The 21,009-nt window shown below is 35.3% G+C and overlaps 6 protein-coding genes across 17 annotated transcripts; 4 read left to right on the top strand and 2 right to left on the bottom strand.

Moving 5' to 3' along the window:
- The first annotated feature begins 430 nt into the window (after positions 1–430).
- LOC105184986 (trypsin-2) lies at positions 431–3,023 on the top strand. Its single transcript, XM_019842256.2, has 4 exons — positions 431–1,776; positions 1,885–2,019; positions 2,580–2,711; positions 2,790–3,023. Exons 1-4 carry the CDS (start codon positions 1,549–1,551, stop codon positions 3,021–3,023), a joined length of 729 nt encoding a protein of 242 aa, XP_019697815.2. The 5' UTR covers positions 431–1,548.
- A 667-nt stretch (positions 3,024–3,690) lies between these two features.
- On the top strand, positions 3,691–6,976 carry LOC105184985 (probable chitinase 2). Of its 2 annotated transcripts, none has more exons than XM_025302090.1 (9): positions 3,691–3,917; positions 4,014–4,143; positions 4,337–4,537; positions 4,637–4,802; positions 5,094–5,190; positions 5,250–5,456; positions 5,693–5,887; positions 6,497–6,625; positions 6,748–6,976. In XM_025302090.1, the coding sequence occupies exons 2-9, from the start codon at positions 4,074–4,076 to the stop codon at positions 6,880–6,882; spliced, it is 1,200 nt and encodes a 399-aa protein (XP_025157875.1). In that variant the 5' UTR covers positions 3,691–3,917; positions 4,014–4,073; the 3' UTR covers positions 6,883–6,976. The 2 variants fall into 2 exon arrangements, with proteins under 2 accessions (XP_025157875.1, XP_011142446.1); XM_011144144.3 differs by having other exon boundaries at positions 3,692–3,917; positions 4,030–4,143.
- A 251-nt stretch (positions 6,977–7,227) lies between these two features.
- Positions 7,228–11,959, top strand: LOC105185029 (probable chitinase 2). 10 transcript variants are annotated; one of them, XM_011144242.3, is made up of 9 exons: positions 7,228–7,647; positions 8,182–8,323; positions 8,892–9,092; positions 9,405–9,570; positions 10,595–10,691; positions 10,766–10,972; positions 11,127–11,324; positions 11,435–11,563; positions 11,689–11,959. In XM_011144242.3, the coding sequence occupies exons 2-9, from the start codon at positions 8,245–8,247 to the stop codon at positions 11,923–11,925; spliced, it is 1,314 nt and encodes a 437-aa protein (XP_011142544.1). In that variant the 5' UTR covers positions 7,228–7,647; positions 8,182–8,244; the 3' UTR covers positions 11,926–11,959. The 10 variants fall into 10 exon arrangements, with proteins under 10 accessions (XP_011142544.1, XP_025157871.1, XP_025157866.1 ...); XM_025302086.1 differs by having other exon boundaries at positions 7,231–7,647; positions 8,182–8,308; XM_025302081.1 differs by lacking the exon at positions 7,228–7,647 and adding an exon at positions 7,669–7,983.
- Positions 11,960–13,480: 1,521 nt separating this feature from the next.
- Prosbeta7 (proteasome subunit beta type-4) lies at positions 13,481–14,903 on the top strand. Its single transcript, XM_011144143.3, has 5 exons — positions 13,481–13,674; positions 13,919–14,125; positions 14,214–14,360; positions 14,441–14,639; positions 14,707–14,903. The coding sequence occupies exons 1-5, from the start codon at positions 13,562–13,564 to the stop codon at positions 14,794–14,796; spliced, it is 756 nt and encodes a 251-aa protein (XP_011142445.1). The 5' UTR covers positions 13,481–13,561; the 3' UTR covers positions 14,797–14,903.
- A 135-nt stretch (positions 14,904–15,038) lies between these two features.
- On the bottom strand, positions 15,039–17,174 carry LOC105184982 (methionine aminopeptidase 1D, mitochondrial). 2 transcript variants are annotated; one of them, XM_011144141.3, is made up of 6 exons: positions 16,916–17,174; positions 16,541–16,789; positions 15,975–16,166; positions 15,695–15,845; positions 15,499–15,609; positions 15,039–15,344 (listed from the first exon to the last, which is right to left on the bottom strand). In XM_011144141.3, exons 1-6 carry the CDS (start codon positions 16,994–16,996, stop codon positions 15,154–15,156), a joined length of 975 nt encoding a protein of 324 aa, XP_011142443.1. In that variant the 5' UTR covers positions 16,997–17,174; the 3' UTR covers positions 15,039–15,153. The 2 variants fall into 2 exon arrangements, with proteins under 2 accessions (XP_011142443.1, XP_011142444.1); XM_011144142.3 differs by having other exon boundaries at positions 16,541–16,817; positions 16,916–16,983.
- Positions 17,175–19,015: 1,841 nt separating this feature from the next.
- On the bottom strand, positions 19,016–20,616 carry LOC105185028 (ribosome biogenesis protein BRX1 homolog). Its single transcript, XM_011144241.3, has 4 exons — positions 20,332–20,616; positions 19,837–20,113; positions 19,413–19,768; positions 19,016–19,319 (listed from the first exon to the last, which is right to left on the bottom strand). Exons 1-4 carry the CDS (start codon positions 20,431–20,433, stop codon positions 19,038–19,040), a joined length of 1,017 nt encoding a protein of 338 aa, XP_011142543.1. The 5' UTR covers positions 20,434–20,616; the 3' UTR covers positions 19,016–19,037.
- Positions 20,617–21,009: the final 393 nt, after the last annotated feature.

Below are 21,009 nucleotides of genomic sequence, written 5' to 3' on the forward strand. Positions count from 1 at the left end.
GAAAAGGTCTTGAAAGAAGAGATCTCTCCTGTTGACTGAGATATTAATTATACTTGGATATTCTCGGGAATATAATGATTATGTACTTGTAAAGCAAATCTTGGACGCCCTGGTAAGATATTTCAGGATTACACCACACAATCACACGAGGTATTAGTAGCCGTATTTAACCTCCTTGCTACTGCAGATGTACGTGTAATGTTTGTTCACGGGAAATGCGAGGCTTGAGTTTCGACATGTTAATGATGTATCTTGCGGAGATATAATTGCGCTGCCATTTGTGAAAGACGATCGGGGGCGAGTCGACCGACTTAAATTTTCAGTGATTCACTTGAGAAAAATCGCGCGATACGTGGCTTTTAAGAGAAGGAAAGAGAGACGGAAGAAGAGACGGAAAGAAATCGAGAGAGAGAGAGAGAGAGAGAGAGAGAGAGAGAGAGAGAGAAGGAGGGGGGGTAGAAAGGGCGTCTTTTAAATCGTACATATTCGTACGTTTTATTGAAACAACGCAATATATCCGTACAGCGATTGTGTAATGTATAAATCTCAGACGTGTTCACGGATGGTAGCCGATTTATATCGCGCCACCAGACCACGTGGTGTAGATATTTGAATTTGTATTTTCGCTATTAAATGGAATCTCTGTGAATCATCGTATACAACGGCGGCTGGACGGGATCGGGCGGTTGAAATTGATCTCAAGCCGGGCAACACACCCGAGAGAGACATCGCAGCGGAACTCGACTATAAGAATAACTGCTTCTTGATAGTCGCGGTTACGATAGGACGCTACACGTTTGATTCGTCCCGTTCGCCCGCCGTGATTACACTTTGTTTGTTTCTGACTGTGAGTAGCGATGTGCTGTCTAGAAATTATATATTTCACGAGTAACGAGGAAGGTTAGCGGCGCTAGATCCTAAGGCAACGATATCTGTCGCGATATCTATCTGTGTATCGATTAGCTGTGTACTAGCGGTGATGTACTGTTCGCGCGAGAGCGTAGTTTCTGTTTTACGAGTCAGCTCGGCCGCCCGTGATTGTGCAGGTGGGTTGAATCGGGGGCGCAATCGGACATCTGCTCGTTTACATATGATAAGACTAGTTATATGCTATGCTCAAGCGATGAGTCCAAAGAACAGAACAAATTGGAATATAATTGAAAGAGAGAGAGAGAGAGAGAGAGAAAGAGAGAGAGAGAGAGAGAGAAAGATTTCTTATCTCTTGCAGATAAAGACCGATTTGTATACCAGTGATTCGAATGCCTTTTTGATCTGAATATCCCATAAATGAAGCAGGAGATATCATTGCTTGCAATTAGCAAATTCACTCTGGTTTTAATATTTTTTTATGATTATTCTATTTCTAATTTCTAAACTCTTTTCCTAAGTTCCAAAAGTTCGTCATCCTATTTCAATGTTTCACATGACAATGCGCTGAGGAAAAACCGAGTCGATGCATGATGCTGTCGTTCGTAATAGGAAGATCAAAGGGGTGTTGATCTTCCGCGGGGTCCGATTGCTCGCCCATCATTTTCGCCCACCACTCTGATGTTAGGTGAAACAAACTGGATATCATTAATTCGTCGTTGTTTAAAAAGACGGTTGTCCGACGGCACGTGGAGGCCGGAGAATCCACGGCGATTCTACGTGATCGCCGGCACGACTAACGTGTTCTTACCAAGCTGGGGTTCCATGCAGATGGAATTGATAGACAAGACATTGCCGCACGCGAAGTTTCGATTCTTGGACTTGCAACACGATATTGGATTGTTCAGGGTGACTATTTATGCCGTGTATATAATTCTGTGTCGATAATAAAGAGAGTAAACCTTGTAACCGCGCGAGATGGCGATTCTGAATGTCACCCACGCTCGCTTCCGACAGCTGAGGAGGCCCCTTCGTACGAACGCGTACGTTCAATACGCCCTGCTGCCACCGGAATACATCGCGAACTTGCTGCAAACCTACATGAAGCAATGCATCGCGGTTGGATGGGGTCGACACATACCTGATTCAAATGTACGTCGTAAGTGCATAGTCGACATAGGACTGTCGATTTGATTGTTAGTGAGAAACTATAAGTTTGTTTTCTATTGCTGAACTGACTGCGTTGCCTCATTCTAGTTCTCTTCTCCTTTTTTTTTTTTTTCCGACAAGTCACAACTCTATACCTGTCTCTGTAAGTTCCGGGAATATACACCAGTTCAACAATAGAAAACAGACTTCCATTTCAAACTCTGCTTGAAGGACCTGCGCGACGATATTCATTTCTTTCCCGTAGTTTATCCAATAGCAATCGAGTTAGAAATCCCTTGAAAAATGAAATTAATTGATTGCGAAGATATTTATCGGTATATTTTTTCGACCATAGGGTTCTCTTCATAGTTAATTTTAATTCTTAACACCTCTTAATTCTTATTTTAACTCTTAAATTAATTTTGATTTGAACTCTTAAGCGTTAATTTGAATTCTCCCGTACCTGAAAGAACTGTAATACGTAGCTTTTTTCACTCGGTACTGCGAAAATCGAATTAACAATTTTATGATGTATGATTTATTTGTTTCTGATTTATTATCAGAGGGGAAGCGGTACATATTTACGGCATGTTCAGATGCCCCTGATCTCAGCTGTCGAGTGTCCAATGCCGAATGTACACAAGGAAGCGCAAATATGTACCGGTCTGCAGGAAGGCGGTCGCGATGTCTGCTTGGTTTGAGCTTGAGAACTCTGTAAATCTGAAAGGGCTCCTATGTTGAAACTTCTACACGTCGGTTTTGCGAATTTTCAGGGCGACAGCGGTGGACCATTGATCTGTAATGGAACGCAGGTGGGCATTGTTTCCTGGGGCAATCCCACGGGATGCGCTCTTCCGAATTCAGCGAGTGTTTACTCCCGCGTGGATTTTTACCTGGATTGGTTGAACTGCACTATTCAACGAAACGGAGTCTCGGAATGTTCATTTCGACCCGTGACTTCGATCGCCTTCGCGTTTTATTGGCTATACTTGTTCTTAATATGCTAATTATCATATAGTATGCGAATGAGAGAAAGATAGCGATTGCATTTTGCATTTAGCTGATTATTATCACGTCGGAACCTCATGGAATATCTCTTCAATTATCTCAAATAAAAAATTACTTACCACTACAAATGTAATTTTTTTTTTATCGTTAGGCTCTCAGATCCACGATAAAGATAACAAAGTAGATCGATACGTAGATTAGGAAGGACAAAGTTTATGAATTTTCTTTTTCGTATCTTTGCTTGTTCATTCATTTCTTACCTCTTAATCCTCCTAATCCTTCTTTCTTTATTTATTTCTCAAACTATGTATAGTTATGAAACATGCATGAAATCGTAGGATATAACATGAAGCTAATGTCTCAGTAATTACTTTAAAAGCAATTTACGAAGAGCAAGTGAAAATGATCTAGCATGGCTGACACACGTCTGAGTTTTAACAGTTTGTAGTTCAATAAAATCTGAACAAATTGTCACCGTGTCCTACATCGTAGTATGAAGTATGCAATCAGTATTCGCACTATTAAGAAAAAACACGATACTCACGATAATAGATATCATTATTTGCGGAGTTCCGGTATCATTTATTTAAGATCAACGCTATCAATACGATCAATCAATCGATACAAGAAATTATCGTTATCACGTGAACAATATAAGAATAAAATAAACATTTTTAACAAAACGAACTTGTTATATCATCGACGGGATCCATTAAATACGGCAAATACTAACTGGTCGCTGGTTAGATCGCAAGTGCGCAGTGCAAGAACGACAGATCTTGCATATTTGGATATTGTTGTAACAAATTGCAACGGTGTATATATGTTTTATATTAGAGAATTTCTGCAATACCGTATTTCGAGCCCGATAAAAACGAAGACTCGCGTTCGAGGTAAGATTATATAATAAATTAACGTATGAATAGTGTTGGGCAAAAATTAATATATTGAGGTACGATATTATAGAACTTTTTCAATATAAAATACAGACACACACTGTTGCAGGTTGTTACAACACGTTAAGCAGCCATCAGGGCATTTGATGCGCTATGATGTTCTTCACCGGTCTGACGTTTCTGCTTACGGTTCTACTTGTTGGCGCTTTTGACGATGCACACGGTGAGTTTATTTATGTCTTTCTCTGTTTGTTTGATTAATATCTAATAAATACTTATACTACATAAATTTAATTCCTACTCTTATTCAAGCTATCATAAATATGATATATTTCGTAAAAAAAAGAAGATTTAAAATATCACTCTCCAGAACTGAAACTTGATAGTGAGACTAAACTATTAAAATCTTTTATTAGAACTCGCGGATCCAACACATGATAAGGTCGTCGTTTGTTACGTCGCATCCTGGGCAACCTATAGGCCATCCGATGGCGCGTTCTCCGTGGACAATCTGCGTCCAGAACATTGTACTCACTTAGTTTATGCGTTTGCTGGCTTAGACGTTGCAACCTGGACTATCAAAAGTACCGATCCTTGGACAGATACGGAAAAAGACGGTAATCTAATCAATCCAAAATCGCTCTGAAACAATACCAAGTCCCGATCCCGTAAATATAATAATATAATAATTTAAAAATATCTGGGTGAACACACAGGAGTAGGCAACTACAGGAAGATGACAGCTCTCCGGCAAAAATATCCAAAACTAAAAGTAACACTCGCTATAGGCGGATGGAACGAAGGAAGCATAGGCTATTCGTTACTCGCTTCATCACCGGAACGCAGGAAACTATTTATCGCCAGCACTATCAATTTCCTCCAGTACGTTCGCTGCTATACTTATGCCAACGATAATGAGATATCTCTTATTGGAGAAGAAATTAATTCGGCAGAAATTTTCCTTGTCTCACAAAAATTTTTAAAGCTACGCTATCTTTTAGCGTAGCTTTTCCAGCTATTATGAGATTTTAATTTGTTGTCACGATGTATCTTTTGACGGTTAAAACTTTACTTTATTTCGTCCTTGTATTTTTTCTTCTTTTATATTTGATTTCTGCTTGTATTTTCGCTCTCGCCTACGTTCTTTTTCTAAATTGCATTTTGTTACAACAGAACATACGGATTTAACGGGCTCGACTTTGTTTGGATGTATCCCGGACATGGCGGAGGCAGCACGGAAGACAAACAGAACTTTGTCATTCTCTTGAAGGTATGTTTATTAGAGTTTAGTATTTCTTTAACTAATATTTTTAATAATTTTATTTTTAGGAACTGAAAGAGGCCTACAAGCAACCCGGCCTTACGATAACGGCAGCTATCAGCGCGGTGAAAGAGACTATTAACTTAGCATACAACGTAGCCGAAATGTCTAAATATGCTGATCACATTCACGTAATGTCGTTCGATTATCATGGATCGTGGAACCAGAAAGTTCTTCCACATGCACCATTTCAAAGCAAGGATGGGTTAAATGTGGTAAGGGTAAAACTTTCATATAAAAGTTATCGTGTTATACAAGGATGCGAGACGTGATGCTTTTGAATAAAAATATTCAAGTGCTTACTTGTATGTATAAAATCCTATTTGCTAAACAAAATTCAATGTTGTCATGTCATAATTCGCATATTCCGCGACAAAAAGTATTGCCGAGAGATATTGCTGATCGGTTTCTAAAATAACAAAATATATTGATCATTGGTATCAATATTTAGGAAGATTCTGTTACGTACTTGTTGCAACAAGGAGTCCCGGCCGCAAAAATGGTCCTAGCGTTGCCGACGTATGGAAGAACTTACATTCTGACGAAACCACTAGAGAAACCAGTGAATCCAATTGGTCTACCTGCTCTGCCAACTGGATTTAGGGGACCTTACACTGGCCAAGATGGCTTCATGGGATATAACGAGGTATTTAATTATTATTTTACATATTTATATCGTATTTTATATCATTTTATAGTAGAGATGTGCGAATTATTCGAATTCGAATCCCTATGATTCGAATCCGAATAATTCGAAAATCTCGAATCGCGAAGATTCGAATACGAATCAAATATATTAGCGTTTGTGCGTATCAGTTATAAAACGGGCCATCTGGGCCTGTATATTTGAACCCTTAACTTATTTTTAATTAATTATTAATTAATAATGTTTAATTACCGTAATTAACCTAACTTATAATTAATAACTTAATTATAAATTACTATAAATATTTAAATATATATTTTATTTTAAGATAATATTACAATATTAATAATCCCTTTCATATTAAAATCTTCCATCATTATTTGCACGTTTAATATTCATGTTAAATTTTTTAATGGTTCGATTCGATTTGATTCGAATTCGAATGAAATTTCATGGATTCGATTCGATTCGAATTCGAATTTAAAAAATGAGATTCGATTCGATTCGATTCGACATAAAAATTCTTGATTCGCACATCTCTATTTTATAGCTTATGGCGAAGATTGAAAATATACATCTTAGATATGCATAAATTGTACTTTTATGTAGATTTGCGAGGCACAGACAGAAAATCCGAAAGCCTGGACAGCTGGATGGGATAATGAAACCAGCACGGCTTATTTAATTAATAAGGACCATGTTATCCTTTACGACGACGTTAAATCTATACAAGCCAAGGTATTTCTTTTCATGAAGCATAGTTTCTCATAAAAATTAAATTTTATCGTATCGGTTGTGTGTGCGAATCGATTTTATTCTTACTCAATGCATCGTAACAATACATCGAAACTGTCAATCAGGTGAAGTACCTAAAGGAGAAGAAGTTAGCGGGTGTCAAGATATGGAGCATCGACACTGATGACTTCCGCGGCAAATGCAAGACGTCCGACTACCCACTTATGAGAGCCATCAATGCAGCTTTGGCGGCCAAGTAATTCGTGCAATTCTTTTCGTAATAATTGTGTCGCGAAGAAACGTCAAGCATCTGCAATTGACGTAAAACCTTAATAAATTACTTTTATCTCAAAACTTGCGTTCTCTCCTTCAATTTTATTTCATCAGTCTGAATTCTATTGTATATTTTCCGTGATCTTCTGATTCCGCGGTGCGAAAAATGATTCGCTCAGTAAACGTTCTTACCAATCGTCTCATAAGTTCTAGCTCTCTTGATCAATTTGTTAAGCTTATGTTATCCCTACGACGAATTTAAACCCGCCATTCTTCGCAAGTTCAAAGACTCCACATTCTACCGCCTTTTCCCCTACTATCTGGCGGTTGAAAGGAGGAAACCTGAATCTTAGCATCACCATGAGCGCCATCGTAGCGCTGATGCTTTCAGGCTTATCCTCTTTGCCACAACATTCACGTCTCCTTCCTCCAATTTCTTTCACCTAAATTTCCTTCTTTCCTTCCTTCCGAAGGCTTCTTTGATTTCTCTCTGATTTTTATTTCTTCCCTCGTGCATACTTATCCTCCTGTTTACTCCTCCAACTCTGTATATATCCTACTATATTCTTCTCATACTTTACTTACTTCGCTCTTCTCTTTTTCCTCCTCCTACTGCTCCTTTCCTCCTTCTTTTTCCTCTATTTCTTTTTTAGGCAATGTCTATTTATAAAAGCAGATGTAAAGTCTACGCGGGATGTGACACGCGAGTGACGTTGCATTGTTTACTCGTAGGAGAATCCGCGGAGAGCAAAGTAAGTTTCACGGCGATGTGCAACAGGTTCTGAACGCGTCCTTCTCGTTGTCCTGCTGCTCCTCGAGCTCTCACTCGAGAATAAACAGTTACGAGTGAAAGTAATCTGGCCTGGCTGACGCACAGCTATCCGACTCCTAGCAGTCTGCAGTGCACGGCCGAATGAATTGGTACCGGTGTTTTGCGTTCTTTCAGCTACGTGCAATCGGTAGATCTATGCTGTTAAAGCATATCGTTCACGGTTTTATCTAAACATATGGCATACTACACCATCACTTTACTCGTACTCGTTATCACACGCAATTAGTGATAAAAAAATATTACATATCGCTAACAAGTGAGATGTGTTACCGCGTCTTTTAATTACCAAGTGATAACATTAGTCTACAATTAAGTCTCAAGCGCGTGATAAAGAACGACAGATCGAAATAAGATTCATAACTTTTTGCATAGAATACAAATTTTATAAGTGTTTTCCAAGATGTTCTCCAAGTGCAGCATCACAGAAATCCTCTAATTCAGAATACCGTTACAGCTCGTGTCACGGTGTGTTAAATAAATATATCGCATTGAAAAAGATCGGCGTGTTATTACTACGATGTCCTTCACCGTCGTGGCATTTCTACTCACAATTCTACTTTTTGGGATCTACGATGCTCGCGGTGAGTTCGCCAACGGTATAATCTCTTATTTGCATTTTATATCCAAAGATGTTAATATATAATTAATATATGCAATTGTATGTGATGCAATGTGACGGTACGAAACGGTCAAATAACGTACATTGCGTTCGATGAGTGATGATAATTCCCGCATTTCCCCGTATCAACGAACGAAAGCAAATGCCGACACGCCGCACAATGGGGACGCGACATTTCCATAAGACTCATGAATGTATATACAAGGTGACGCAGAATCACCGTCGTTTCTTTCACCTGCGAATCCCCCGAGTAACGCGGAATCAATTTTTTCTCGATGCGTTCAAACACCATTTCTCAAGTGCTTTTTAATATACCACTTTAATGCTCACGTATAACTAAAATACTCAATTTAAATTTGTAAAAATAAAGGATATTTAAATTAATTAAGAAATATAAAATTTCCGACATATATTTTTATTCAATAAATTTCTCATTCCTACTAAAACTATTCTTTATTTAATGAAGAATCAAAACTTTATAGCATCGTCTATTTTCAAAACTGGAAAATGGTTAAATGATGCTATTTTTTCATTTCTTTTTTCAGGGCTTCTGAAACCAAAACATAATAAAGTAGTCGTCTGCTATGTCGCATCTTGGGCAGCCTACAGGCCGGACAAAGGCGCGTTTTCTATAGGAAATCTGCGTCCAGAATTCTGTACCCACCTGATTTACGCATTTGCTGGTTTAAATATTTCATCCTGGACAATCAGTAGCCTCGATCCTTGGGCGGATACGGAAAAAGACGGTAACCGCAATATTGATTAAAGAACAAGTCGTAATAATAGATTAAAGAACAAGTCGTAATAATAAATTACTATAAATAATCGATTATCTTATACAATTTTCCAATCATTATCGCAGCATGAGATCGGCATAGTAATTAAAAAAATCAAATAATGGTAATTAAAAAATCCCACGACAAACTTTTAAAGTATAAAATTATCCAATATACAATAATTATTAATTCCTAATTATATTAAGACTCTCGTTAGTTCGATAATTTTATTCAATCTTGAGTATGCTAAATATAATTTGGAATATATCTGGGTGAACACAGTAATAGGCAACTACAGGAAGATGACAGCTCTTCGACAACAATATCCGGGTATAAAAATATCGCTGGGTATCGGTGGGTGGAACGAAGGCAGCAAAAATTATTCACAACTCGCTTCATCACCGGAACGTAGAAGAACCTTTATCGCCAGCACCATCGAATTCCTCAAGTGCGTTTACCCTGATATTTATACCGACGATTATAAGACACCTCATTAGAGAGGAAGTCGATTTTTCAAGTGAAACAATTATTACTTGGGAAGAACTTCTAACGTACACTGATCGATATGCTGTCTTTCCTGAAATACTCTTTATGAAAGAAAGATGACCATTCTTGGGGGTTTCTGGGATCTCTCCTCTATGGTTCAAGTATTTTATGATTAAAATTATTTATTATAAAATGCTGATCAAAAGTTGTTAAAAAAGTTTTCTTGCAAGAGATATGTCCCATTGGTCCTGAAATCTTTTGTTAGGAAAATTGGTTTTTATCTTATTTTCAAAGATTTACAGTATTTTTTCTTGATGTTACCCTAGATTTAGACTACATTGAGTTCTGTCAACTATTTAGTGCACGCTTATATGTTGTTTATGCATATTTATTTGTATCTATTCAATTCATTTTAAATACTGTCCTACGCGTCTCATTCGTTTTATTTATCATGATACGTATGCATGTGTGATTATTAATATTATTAATATTATTAATATCGATGTATTATTATATTATTATCGGATTTATATTATTATTAAATATGCATTATTATGATCTATTGAAAGAAGATAATAGTCTCATTCTCGAATTCGGATATATCATCACGTCATTCTGAAAATATAAAGTATTTGGTTTACTTCTTAAATTATATTTTGTTTTATATATATTCTTTGCCAAAATTCTAATGTTCTCTACTCGTCCCCTGCATTACCTGCAAACTTAAGATGCTGATTATGTTAACCTTTCAATATAAGTTTTCGAATAAATCTTATTTAATTTCTAGAGAAAAAGACCAAGAATGATCACCTTCCTTAGTTTGACATTACGATGTATTTTTTGGTAGTAAAAATTTTATTGTACTTTCTCCTATTTTTTTTTTGCTTTTCTTTCACTGTGTACTTTATTTTTTCTTATTTTACTTGTTGTTATTGTACTCTTGGTCTTATTTATTTGATTCCTGACAATTACTTTTGTTCCAACAGGACTTACGGATTTGACGGATTAGATTTTGATTGGGAATTTCCCGGTAGTCGCGGGGGTGTTCCAGATGATAAACAGAATTTCGCTAGCCTCGTAAAGGTACAAGAGTTGCACATTTTATTATCTCCCTTACTGACACGTAAAAACACAATTTATTTTACGTTTCGTAATAGGAACTGAGCGATGCTTATAGAGAGCCTCGCCTTTTGCTGACGGCTGCTATAAGCGCGGACAAGAAGACTATCGATCAAGCGTACAATATACCTGAAGTTTCCAAATATCTTGATCACATTTCTGTAATGGCGTACGATTATCATGGTACGTGGGACAAAAAGGTTCTCCCAAATTCTCCGCTTCGGAGCAACGATGGATTAAGTGTGGTAAGAATAAAATTTGTACTCGAAGGTGAGCTTTTTAAAATCGCAGCATGATTTTTTCGAATGAGAGTAATCAAAGATACATCATGTATTTGCATTACCAAACCCGTTATTCTAAAAATCGCTGAATATATTCATTATTATTTTTAACATTTAGGAAGATAGCGTTACATATTTGCTGCAACGAGGAGCACCAGCCGAAAAACTTGTCTTAGGATTGCCAATGTACGGAAGAACATTCATTCTTACGAAGGAACCCGAAGAATCCAATGTAAATCCAATCGGCCTCCCAGCTTTGATAACTGGATTCAAAGGACCTTATACCGGCCAAGAAGGTTTCATGGGATTTAACGAAGTGCTTAGTTACATATTTTATAAATCTATATCTTATTATATATACTTCTGATGAGAATAAAAAATATATATCTTGAATATGTGTACGTAAATTGTTCTTATATATTTCAGATATGCGAGGCATTGACAAAAGATCCAAAAGACTGGTCGACTGGATGGGATAACGATATTAGCACGGCTTATGCGATTAAGCAGGACCATGTTGTCGTTTACGACAATATCAAAACTATAATGACCAAGGTATTACTTTCTGTGTATGTTTTGTGCAAAATATAATTTCTTATTATGATTAAAATTTCTATTGTGCGATTCAATATTATTCTTGCGTGTCAAACTGCGTATTGAAAATATTAATAAATCATTAGGTGGAGTACGCAAAGAAGAAAAAATTAGCAGGTGTTATGGTATGGAGCATTGACACGGATGATTTCCGAGGTGATTGCTATGGATCCGAATTCCCGATCATGAAAGCCATCAATAAAGTTTTAGCAAACACCACTGCCTTCGTAGCTCCGCCAATAGCTCCGAACGCATCGTCCGTACAATTATTTTCATACATCTCGTTAACATTATCAATCATAATGATTTATCTTACAGTTTAATCAGAATTATATGTATTATTATCTTTAATAAAATTTAATTATTACGTACATATCACGAATGATTATTTTGTTTAAATAAATCAACAAAGAAAATTCGATTGTAGTTAGACTTTTGTTTAGTCAGAGGAAGTGAATATGTGCGTGTATGTATAATAATAACGCTAATATAACTTTATTCTGTCTTCGTGTCTTTTATACTATTTGAAAACGGAGGTCTCTTTCAATCTGTTGTTATATCATACTAATTATAAATTAAAATATTGTTACCTCTAATATATAGTTAAGTCCGTAATATTTGATAAATAAAAGTACATCTAATAAAAGTATATCTACTAAATGTAAGTATATCTACTAAATGTAAAATGTAGTAATGAAACTTAACAAAATTAAATTATAAAATAACGACAGAAATCAATTAAAATTCAAATAAAATATCGAAATTCAATTTCAAAATATCGAAAAGACAATCGATTCTCTAAAGCTGAATGTATACAATGAACGAACAACGAACGAACAGCCAATGCAAATGTTCGGATTCTCATTCGTTGTTTGTCTATCTCTTTTCAACTCAGTAAATTTAATAGAAATAAACAAATAACGAAAATAAATGCAAACCTTAGAATATTTAAATTTACTATTCATTGATTGTTCATTCATTCAGTGTATATTAGAAAGGAACATGAGAGCGGCCAACACAGCGTTTTCAGCGACACCGACTTTCCACACTGGGAAAGCGCGCCATCTGCATTCATTTTGAGAGGGGAATTACGATGCTACATCCACTTTCAGGTTTCGGCGGTAAAACCTGCATGTACTGGCTACTGGGTCCGTGCTACATCCATTTTCAGACGGTTTATGTCCGTGCTACAACCATAATAGCGTACTTGATAAGCACGGTCTCGCACATTGTTACGCGTTTATAACATGAATTAACATGTTAACATGTTAATTCATGTTATAAACGCATAAAAAGAAAAGAATTGACATTGTGTATGATTAATATCATGAAGATCATACGGAGTGTTCGGTGATTAGCTGCCAACCCGAAGTGTGAGGGTAGATTGGGTTGAGACAAACATAAAAGTCCCATACCGTTTTGCAAGATTCGCAATAATTATCGAGTTATTAATGACAGAAATCTGAGGAGTAGGAGCGCACCGACATAGATGATTGGAGAAGCGTTGCGCAGCGGCCGAATGTCCAGAGCGGACGGGATGCTGAATTGAGAAACAGGATGAAGGGAACGGGACGCGTGCAACGATACATCATGCGTCTTCAGACATGTCAAATCGTTTATTATAGAGAAGACTTTGATACGGCAACATGTATTCGAAGATTTAACATTTAATACTTTTATTTTTTCTGCTCCTCCCCCCTCGCCACCGCTCTTTTTAGACTACCGAACATAGTCTGGTATAGAGATGGCAACTGTAGTTGCAGCACGGACATAAACCGCTTGAAAATGGATGTAGCACGGACTTCCACCACATGCAGATTTTATCACCGAGACCTGAAAGTGGATGTACCATCGTAGTTCCCCTCTCTGGTGTATATTCAGCTTGAGAAAGAGAGAATCGAACATCGATACATCTGCCTTGAACATGGCCATTCCGAATCAAAAGTGACAGTGGCAAAAATGGCGTTCTCCAATAAGGATGTGTTACCTCTGTGGCAAAATGGACCGTCGCCTGGTGCATTCTATCATTTCCCAGGTAGCCAGTGTGGCACTGGTGGATTCCAAAAATCACAGTACGTCTTATTCAAATGTAATTCACAAATTTTTTGTGTTTTTGTATATTTACATGCCATAACCTACACAAATGGTGCTCGTGAAACTCGCTTGTCATCTTCTCTTGCACAGTGAAAATCAATGAAAATGAACTGGAAAAGTAATCGAAACTGCATCGAATTAAGCAAATTTACGAAATATAATGTAGAAGAAACTTAATATATGTGTTTTATCTCTTTTAAATTTATATTCAATTTTTTACAGGTCTCCGATAACAACAGGTACATCCGTTGTTGGCATTCAATTCAAAGATGGAGTGATCATTGCAGCTGATATCCTTGGATCTTACGGGTCGCTGGCTCGTTACAGAAATCTAGAACGTATTATGAAAGTTAACGATAATATTATTCTCGGTGCGTCCGGAGATTATGCGGATTTTCAGTGCATCAAGAGTAATATAGAGAAAAAAATGTAAATCTAAAATATTATGGATCCTTACATTTAAAGGCTGCAACAGAAAGTATAACTGTATCACTTAATATTCATGCTTTAATTTTAGTCTGGAAGAACAATGTTTGGATGATGGGTTCAGCTTAAAGCCAAAAGCTTTGCATTGCTGGTTAACACGTGTTATGTATAACAGACGGTCAAACTTTGATCCATTCTGGAATAATTTTGTAATTGCTGGCTTAGAAAATGGAGAGCCGTAAATATCACATATATCTTGTAACTTTTCAAGTATGTATGAATCTTGGTCTATTCATAAATTCTTGCTTTACTTTTTAGATTTTTGGGAACTGTAGATAAACTTGGTACAGCTTATAATGATCCAGTGATCGCAACTGGATATGGTGCTTACATGGCAACACCTATATTGAGAAAAGCTTATGAAGAAAACAGCCAAATGACTAAAGAAGAGGCTATTGAACTCTTATACAAAGTAATGCAGGTCCTCTTTTACAGAGATGCCAGGTCTTTCCCAAAGGTGAGTATATAAAATTAAACACTTATATAAATAATGTAGATCGTATTGTTAATGTTTACTTTTTTAGTATCACATTGGTATAGTCATGAAAGAAAAGGGAGTAGAGATACAAGGACCACAAACTTTAGAGAGTTATTGGGGACCAGCAATCTTGTAAAACTTCTCTTAATTCTTTAAAATAAATTATAATAAAGATATTCATATATGTATAAAACAAAGATATTGAATCAAATTTTTTTGTCAATATATGGCAGTTTGTGACTATCCACTTTTGTGTTTATATAAAATAAAATATAGACAATGGTAATAATAACGCTTTAATGATAATGATAGAAATTTTATAATTTTATAATAGAAATTTTAAATAATAATAGAGAAAATAGAAATTAGTATTTTTTATTTTATTACATTTACATTTTGATCGTGCAATGAACTTCGTTACATACAAGCGCGCGAAATATAATAAGAGTATCTTAATTGATATTTACATTAACAGATGTGACAAAAAAACAAACTAAAATGTTAGTACTTCACATCCATCATCTGTAATTAGAATCGTATGTTCAATTTGTGCCGTCCTGGAATTATCGATGGTGCAAGCCGTCCATCCGTCCTCTAAAATTTCAAGCTGTGTCGTTCCTTGACTTAAAATCGGCTCGATAGTGAACGTCATTCCCGACTGCATTCTCTCAGAATAATCATTTGCTAAGAAACAAAGAACATGCATCACATTCTAGTGTATATGTATTGTTCTAACAATATTGAATAATCAAACTAATATGTAATTAATTAAAATATGCCCGAGAAAGCGGACGTGTGATGTGATTTCAATCGGTAATATTTATACATTAACACGTACCAAAATGATAAATGTCCGGAGCACCGTGAAAATAAGTCCCAATACCATGACCTAGACATGCTGGTATCACGCTCAAGTTATGTTTATTCGCTATTTCTTCTATCACGTTACCTAAAAAGAAATGGATGTTTGACAAAGATATAAACGATAACGGAAACAAAAGTAATGATTCTCAGTTTTGTATACACATTACTACCAATATTGCAGAAACGTTCGTTCGGCTTGCATATTTGTATGGCTTCTTTTAGGCATAATTCTGTGATTGTTATCAGTCGTTTACCTTCAGAATCAACTTCACCTATTTGAAACATATTCGAGCAATCGCCATGATAGCCATTGAGATATACCTACTTAAACAAAAATGTCAAAATAATCTTTAGTAATAATTTGTAGCATTGCCACAGTAGAATAAAGATGGTAAAATATTTGAAATGAGAAAAATAAAGAAAGAGAAAAAGAGAAATATACATATTTACCGTTATATCAACATTGAGAATATCGCCATCTTGCAGAGGTCTATTGTCTGGAATACCATGGCAAGCAACATTGTTAACACTTGTACATATAGACTTAGGGAAACCACGATAATTGAGTGGACTCGGATAAGCTCCATTGCCAATAATCATGTCGTGCACTTGTTTGTCAAGTGCATCAGTTGTAATACCAGGCTAGTATATGCCGATTTCATCTTACATTCAGACTTACAATATATAACATGGTTGTATATCTGAAAGTTACTGATAAACTTTGGGAATATATTTCATAAAGAAATTTTTGTGCAAACAAAAACTACTTAACCTCAAATTACATATCTTACTTTGGTAAATATATAATGCAGAATTCATATGCATTAGTTTAAGTTTGAAATCTATGAATTTCTAATTTTGATTTGTAAAACTTATACACCCAAAGTTGGTTCATATCTTTCGGATATTCTCTATATAATGTTCCAGATTTTGATTCTTTAATTAATTAATAGTTGATAAAAACAGGTAGTGCAAACCTAGAACATCCTATACAATGCATATAAAATATAATTCACCTTAATTAATGTATTAACTTGACGCAAAATATAACTAGCAAGTTTACAGCTGTTCCTCATACATTCTATTTGGTACATATCCTTGATTTCAGATATTTCTGGTCCATTATCAGGTATCGATGTTTGACTATAAGATGGCTGAGGTATATATGCAGGTACATCATTCTTTCCAGAAACTAACCATGGTCTAACAATGTCATATTTGCCGAAAGAATTATGGCCAAAACTATATGTCATTACATTATCAATCTAGAACAAACATTCTCCATTAACAATCCTGTAACAAATATATCGAAGTTGCACTCAAATTTTGAAAGGAAAAGATTGATAAGAAATGGAAATATCAAATTATATGAAATATATAGAAAAATATACTTTTGACAAAGTTTTGAAAAAGTTCAAAAAACATGTTTTAAAAGACTGCGCCGTTTGAATGATGCTTTTGGTCGACCACATGCTCCACGTATTATATTTATAAGATAACTTATCGTAATAACAGAAGACTAATTTAGTAGAGATTAATTTAGCTTGATATATAGCTTCCTATTTTGGTGTTTTTATAAGCCAGCACTGTACACAAACGATCTTATACATCAAATCTGTCTCCATCACACTTTCTATCTACACTTCCTACACTTTCGTTTCTTTTCTGTTTTGAAGACAGCATACATATACATGCATGTAAAGTGATGGAATTATTAGATAATATTTCTTTTCTACATGTTCTGCAATTCTCTTCAAAAGAAATAGATAAATATATTCAGCCTTAAAAGAGAATAAAATAGAAGAATTGATTATGAAGTACACAAAATGTATTGGGTGAGTGCAAAAGTTCGTGCGGAGTTTCAATAGATGGAGTTATAAGCGTCGTAAAGTGTTGTCATTAATACTTCCATCTACATATTATATAACGTTGGAAAGGTGACGTCTTCAGCTGTTATTAAAAAAAAATCATTTGTTTTCATACAAACTGCTTCGAGAAATATCACTTTAAAAATGAGTATCGATAAAGTGCATTTACGGCATGTTATGCTTTACGAGTTTCGGAAGGGAATAAACGTTGCCGCAGCCGTAAAAAACATTCAGGATGTTTATCAGGAAGCACCAGCTAAACGAACTGTGGAAAAATGGTTTGCTAAATTTCGGCGCGGAGAATTTAACCTTGAAGACGAGCCACGCTCTGGTCGACCTTCTGACATTGATGACGATGTTTTGCGTACTTTAGTGCTCAATAATCCGCGAATTTCAACAGAAGAAGTTGCTACAGCACTAAACGTTGACCGATCAACCGCTTTTCGGCATTTAAAAAAGATGGGATTCGATTTGAAGCTCGATATATGGGTGCCCCATTTGCTGACCGAGAAGAACAAAATCAAGCGAATTTCTGCGACAACGCCAGACCACACGTTTCGAAAAAGACGCTGCGCAAACTGAAGAGCCTGAAATGGGATGTCTTAACGCATCCACCGTATTCTCCTGATATCGCACCATCTGACTATCACTTGTTCCGGTCATTGCAAAATTATTTAAATGGAAAAAAACTTTGACTCTTTGAAGGCCTTAAAAAACGGCGTCTCTTCGTTCTTCGAATCTAAACCGCGCAGTTTTTATGATCGAGGCATCCGTATGCTGCCAGAACGTTGGGAAAAGATTATAGAAAACGATGGAGAATATATTATTGATTGAATAAAGATTTTTGTTTGCCTAATCATTGTGTGACTTTTACTCACAAACTCCGCACGAACTTTTGCACTCACCCAATACATTATGAAGGAGCGATATCATCTCGATTATTTTGATCGATTATTTTTATCTTATAAAATCGATTATTATATGGTTTCTCACTTTGATTATTCCTTAATTATTCACCTTGCTTATAGATAATAGTTTTTTGTTCGATTATTTTAGAAACATATTACCTTGAGAAATACATTCGATAATATGTAATCAATAGAATAGCTTTGTGTAACGTAATGTTTTCTTGCTGAAAAACGGAACATAACAAATCAAGTTGAATCGATCCCAAGTTGAATTGATTCAAACCGAAGTCAATCGAAAATGTTATCCTTCTTGCTCATTAAAAAATAACAGGTCTAATGAATACTTACTGATTTGAAAAATATAAACAAATAGCTAAGCAGGCGCTCTCATAATTCCATTGACAAAAAAGAGCAAAAACACTTTTTCTAATCGCCATTGTGAATATTTCACATCAAAGATTGATACGGAATGTTTTTTCAACTCCTAACGACAAAACGGCTGTTAACTCCCACCAGAGAGCATCTAACTCAGCTTGCATCTAGAGCAGCTTGCCTCTTGGTTGATTTGTAAAGGAAAAAAGGTTACAAGATAATTCGGAAAATATACAACAATAAAGAAAATACAATCTATTATTATACAAATACATTATTATATTTTAATATTATAATTTATATATATTACTAATAATTTATTAGTAATATTAAAAAGTAGCAGTATATGTATTTCCATGACAATTTTATTTTCTTTTTTGCAATTGTTTTCGTTTCACTACTTTCTTTTTAGGCTTTACAGGCTTCTTTGTCTGTTTTGCTTTGTCCTTTGTAAACTCTTCATTCTCACCTGAGACTTCAAACTTTTCTTGCACTTCTATTGCTTTTTCTAATATACCACCCTTAAATATTTCATCCGTGGGATTAAGAGCATAAGATTGTTCAGGCTTATTTACTTCTTGTGCCATTTTTTGTTCTATTCTGTTTTTATATTTTCCTGCTGCTTTTTTCGACAACGATTGCCGATACTGAAATTTTATAAATTATAATAAACAATGTTGTGATAAAAGGAATAATTTAGTCATAACTTATTTCTACAATAGAAAATAATTTTACGATACCTTAGCAGGGGAAATATAATGGGGATTATCCCACAAAATATCACCAGTAAAACTTCCAGCAAATATCTTGACAGGATTGAGTACAAATCTTGGCCCAATTTCAGCCAATGCACCATCTTCAGTTAAAATTTGAAAATTTCGGAACCATATTCTATTATCCAGAATACTAAACATGTATACGTGATCATGGAATGGTTGACTTTTTGGATGATGATAAGGTACTCCCAATATTTGCATCAATAACTCCTTCAAGAGATTATAATGTGCATGTTTGACAAAAGATTCATCAAATGAAAGTAATGGTCGAGATCCTTTTAAACAGTTTCCAGTCATCTTCAGTTCTCCCATTGTGTAAACTGTAAAATATTAGATACAATTATTTTCTATCATGCAAATTTCAAATACAGATAGATAGAATACATACTGTTTTCCACAAGGAATTTTACAGTTGGACCATTAGGTACATTAGCGATCCACATATAAAGATCCCGCTTCAGCCGACCTTCAAACAAGATAACTTTATTGCAATTCTTCATCTCGCACATTTCATTTACCACTTGCAAAGTCTTGGTACGTTCCATTTTGCATTCAGGTCGATGATGTGGCATAAGTATTTTCAAGTCTTCCATGAGATGTCGATGCCTGTGATTGATCCCTCGAGTAGCAAATATTAATACTCGTTGCCTGTTGGTCCATTTGGGCTAACGTGTAAACATATACAAAATTATTCTCTAAAAATCTTAAAACCTTATTTTAACAAGATTAGAAAATCACATGCATCCAATTGAATATACCTATAATTATATATAATGACATTAACTTTTATATTTACATTGAAAGTATCAAAACATATAACATTATTAAATTTCATCAAATTTGATAAAACGATTTTTTATTTATATCTACTAGTTTAACTTACCTTTGTAACAGCGGATTCTTCCAATATTTTTTTCGTCGGTACTTGTGCATCATTATTTTCTTCTTGCTTTCGTTTTCTGATTAATTTATGTTTTAACCCCATTATTATTCTTTATAAAACAAATATATGGATGATCAAACGAAAGACAAGATTACGATTATGTACACACGTGTTTCAATAGAGTAAATAGAAACTTAGAAGCGGCCATGCGCATTTTATTCAATACTGCTCTGCAGACCGATGTGCCATCTGGCGTTATAAGATCAAACTAGTTAACTATAATGATAATAAAGCTTCTCAAATGTCCGTCAGTTACCATTTTTACCAGTTTTACCATTGAGACGTATTTTGAATATCAGATTTTAATAAATTTGTACATTTTTTATTTCAAACATTATAACTCAATTACTGGCGAGAGGCATTTCTTTTTAATTTTAAATAATCTTAACTCGATAAAAAACAAATGAATTTTGTTTCATTAGCACAATTAAATAGCATGTTACTCAAAATGATGTAATGAAGACTTCTTGACCAAGTTTGTTCAACAACGAAGTTGTCTCGTCGAAACGATTCTCGTTGATGTTGAGCATCACTATTCATTTTCAGCTGTTGCAATCCGTCGCAACTCACCCTCGCGTGATCGTCAATAATAACTTGCAATGAAATAAAATACAAACG

Source organism: Harpegnathos saltator, unplaced genomic scaffold (assembly GCF_003227715.2).
Source record: "Harpegnathos saltator strain DR-91 unplaced genomic scaffold, Hsal_v8.6 scaffold467, whole genome shotgun sequence".
Taxonomy (NCBI): Eukaryota; Metazoa; Arthropoda; class Insecta; order Hymenoptera; family Formicidae; genus Harpegnathos; species Harpegnathos saltator.

What these genes read in the sequence shown, in the direction of transcription:
- LOC105184982 (XM_011144141.3), bottom strand. Translation starts at nt 16,996, where the DNA reads ATGTGGTCGACCAAAAGCATCATTCAAACGGCGCAGTCTTTTAAAACA. An exon ending in TTTTCAAAACTTTGTCAAAA is followed by an intron (nt 16,790 to 16,915) that starts GTATATTTTTCT and finishes TGTTTGTTCTAG; the next exon opens with ATTGATAATGTAATGACATA. An exon ending in TCCGGACATTTATCATTTTG is followed by an intron (nt 15,345 to 15,498) that starts GTACGTGTTAAT and finishes TTTGTTTCTTAG; the next exon opens with CAAATGATTATTCTGAGAGA.
- LOC105184985 (XM_025302090.1), top strand. Translation starts at nt 4,074, where the DNA reads ATGATGTTCTTCACCGGTCTGACGTTTCTGCTTACGGTTCTACTTGTT. An exon ending in AGCACTATCAATTTCCTCCA is followed by an intron (nt 4,803 to 5,093) that starts GTACGTTCGCTG and finishes TTGTTACAACAG; the next exon opens with AACATACGGATTTAACGGGC. An exon ending in GCAAGGATGGGTTAAATGTG is followed by an intron (nt 5,457 to 5,692) that starts GTAAGGGTAAAA and finishes ATCAATATTTAG; the next exon opens with GAAGATTCTGTTACGTACTT.
- LOC105184986 (XM_019842256.2), top strand. Translation starts at nt 1,549, where the DNA reads ATGTTAGGTGAAACAAACTGGATATCATTAATTCGTCGTTGTTTAAAA. An exon ending in GACACATACCTGATTCAAAT is followed by an intron (nt 2,020 to 2,579) that starts GTACGTCGTAAG and finishes ATTTATTATCAG; the next exon opens with AGGGGAAGCGGTACATATTT. An exon ending in GCGGTCGCGATGTCTGCTTG is followed by an intron (nt 2,712 to 2,789) that starts GTTTGAGCTTGA and finishes GCGAATTTTCAG; the next exon opens with GGCGACAGCGGTGGACCATT.
- Prosbeta7 (XM_011144143.3), top strand. Translation starts at nt 13,562, where the DNA reads ATGGCGTTCTCCAATAAGGATGTGTTACCTCTGTGGCAAAATGGACCG. An exon ending in GGTGGATTCCAAAAATCACA is followed by an intron (nt 13,675 to 13,918) that starts GTACGTCTTATT and finishes AATTTTTTACAG; the next exon opens with GTCTCCGATAACAACAGGTA. An exon ending in GGCTTAGAAAATGGAGAGCC is followed by an intron (nt 14,361 to 14,440) that starts GTAAATATCACA and finishes TTTACTTTTTAG; the next exon opens with ATTTTTGGGAACTGTAGATA.
- LOC105185029 (XM_011144242.3), top strand. Translation starts at nt 8,245, where the DNA reads ATGTCCTTCACCGTCGTGGCATTTCTACTCACAATTCTACTTTTTGGG. An exon ending in AGCACCATCGAATTCCTCAA is followed by an intron (nt 9,571 to 10,594) that starts GTGCGTTTACCC and finishes TTGTTCCAACAG; the next exon opens with GACTTACGGATTTGACGGAT. An exon ending in TCAAAACTATAATGACCAAG is followed by an intron (nt 11,564 to 11,688) that starts GTATTACTTTCT and finishes ATAAATCATTAG; the next exon opens with GTGGAGTACGCAAAGAAGAA.
- LOC105185028 (XM_011144241.3), bottom strand. Translation starts at nt 20,433, where the DNA reads ATGGGGTTAAAACATAAATTAATCAGAAAACGAAAGCAAGAAGAAAAT. An exon ending in AAGAATCCGCTGTTACAAAG is followed by an intron (nt 20,114 to 20,331) that starts GTAAGTTAAACT and finishes TTTACACGTTAG; the next exon opens with CCCAAATGGACCAACAGGCA. An exon ending in ATTATATTTCCCCTGCTAAG is followed by an intron (nt 19,320 to 19,412) that starts GTATCGTAAAAT and finishes ATAAAATTTCAG; the next exon opens with TATCGGCAATCGTTGTCGAA.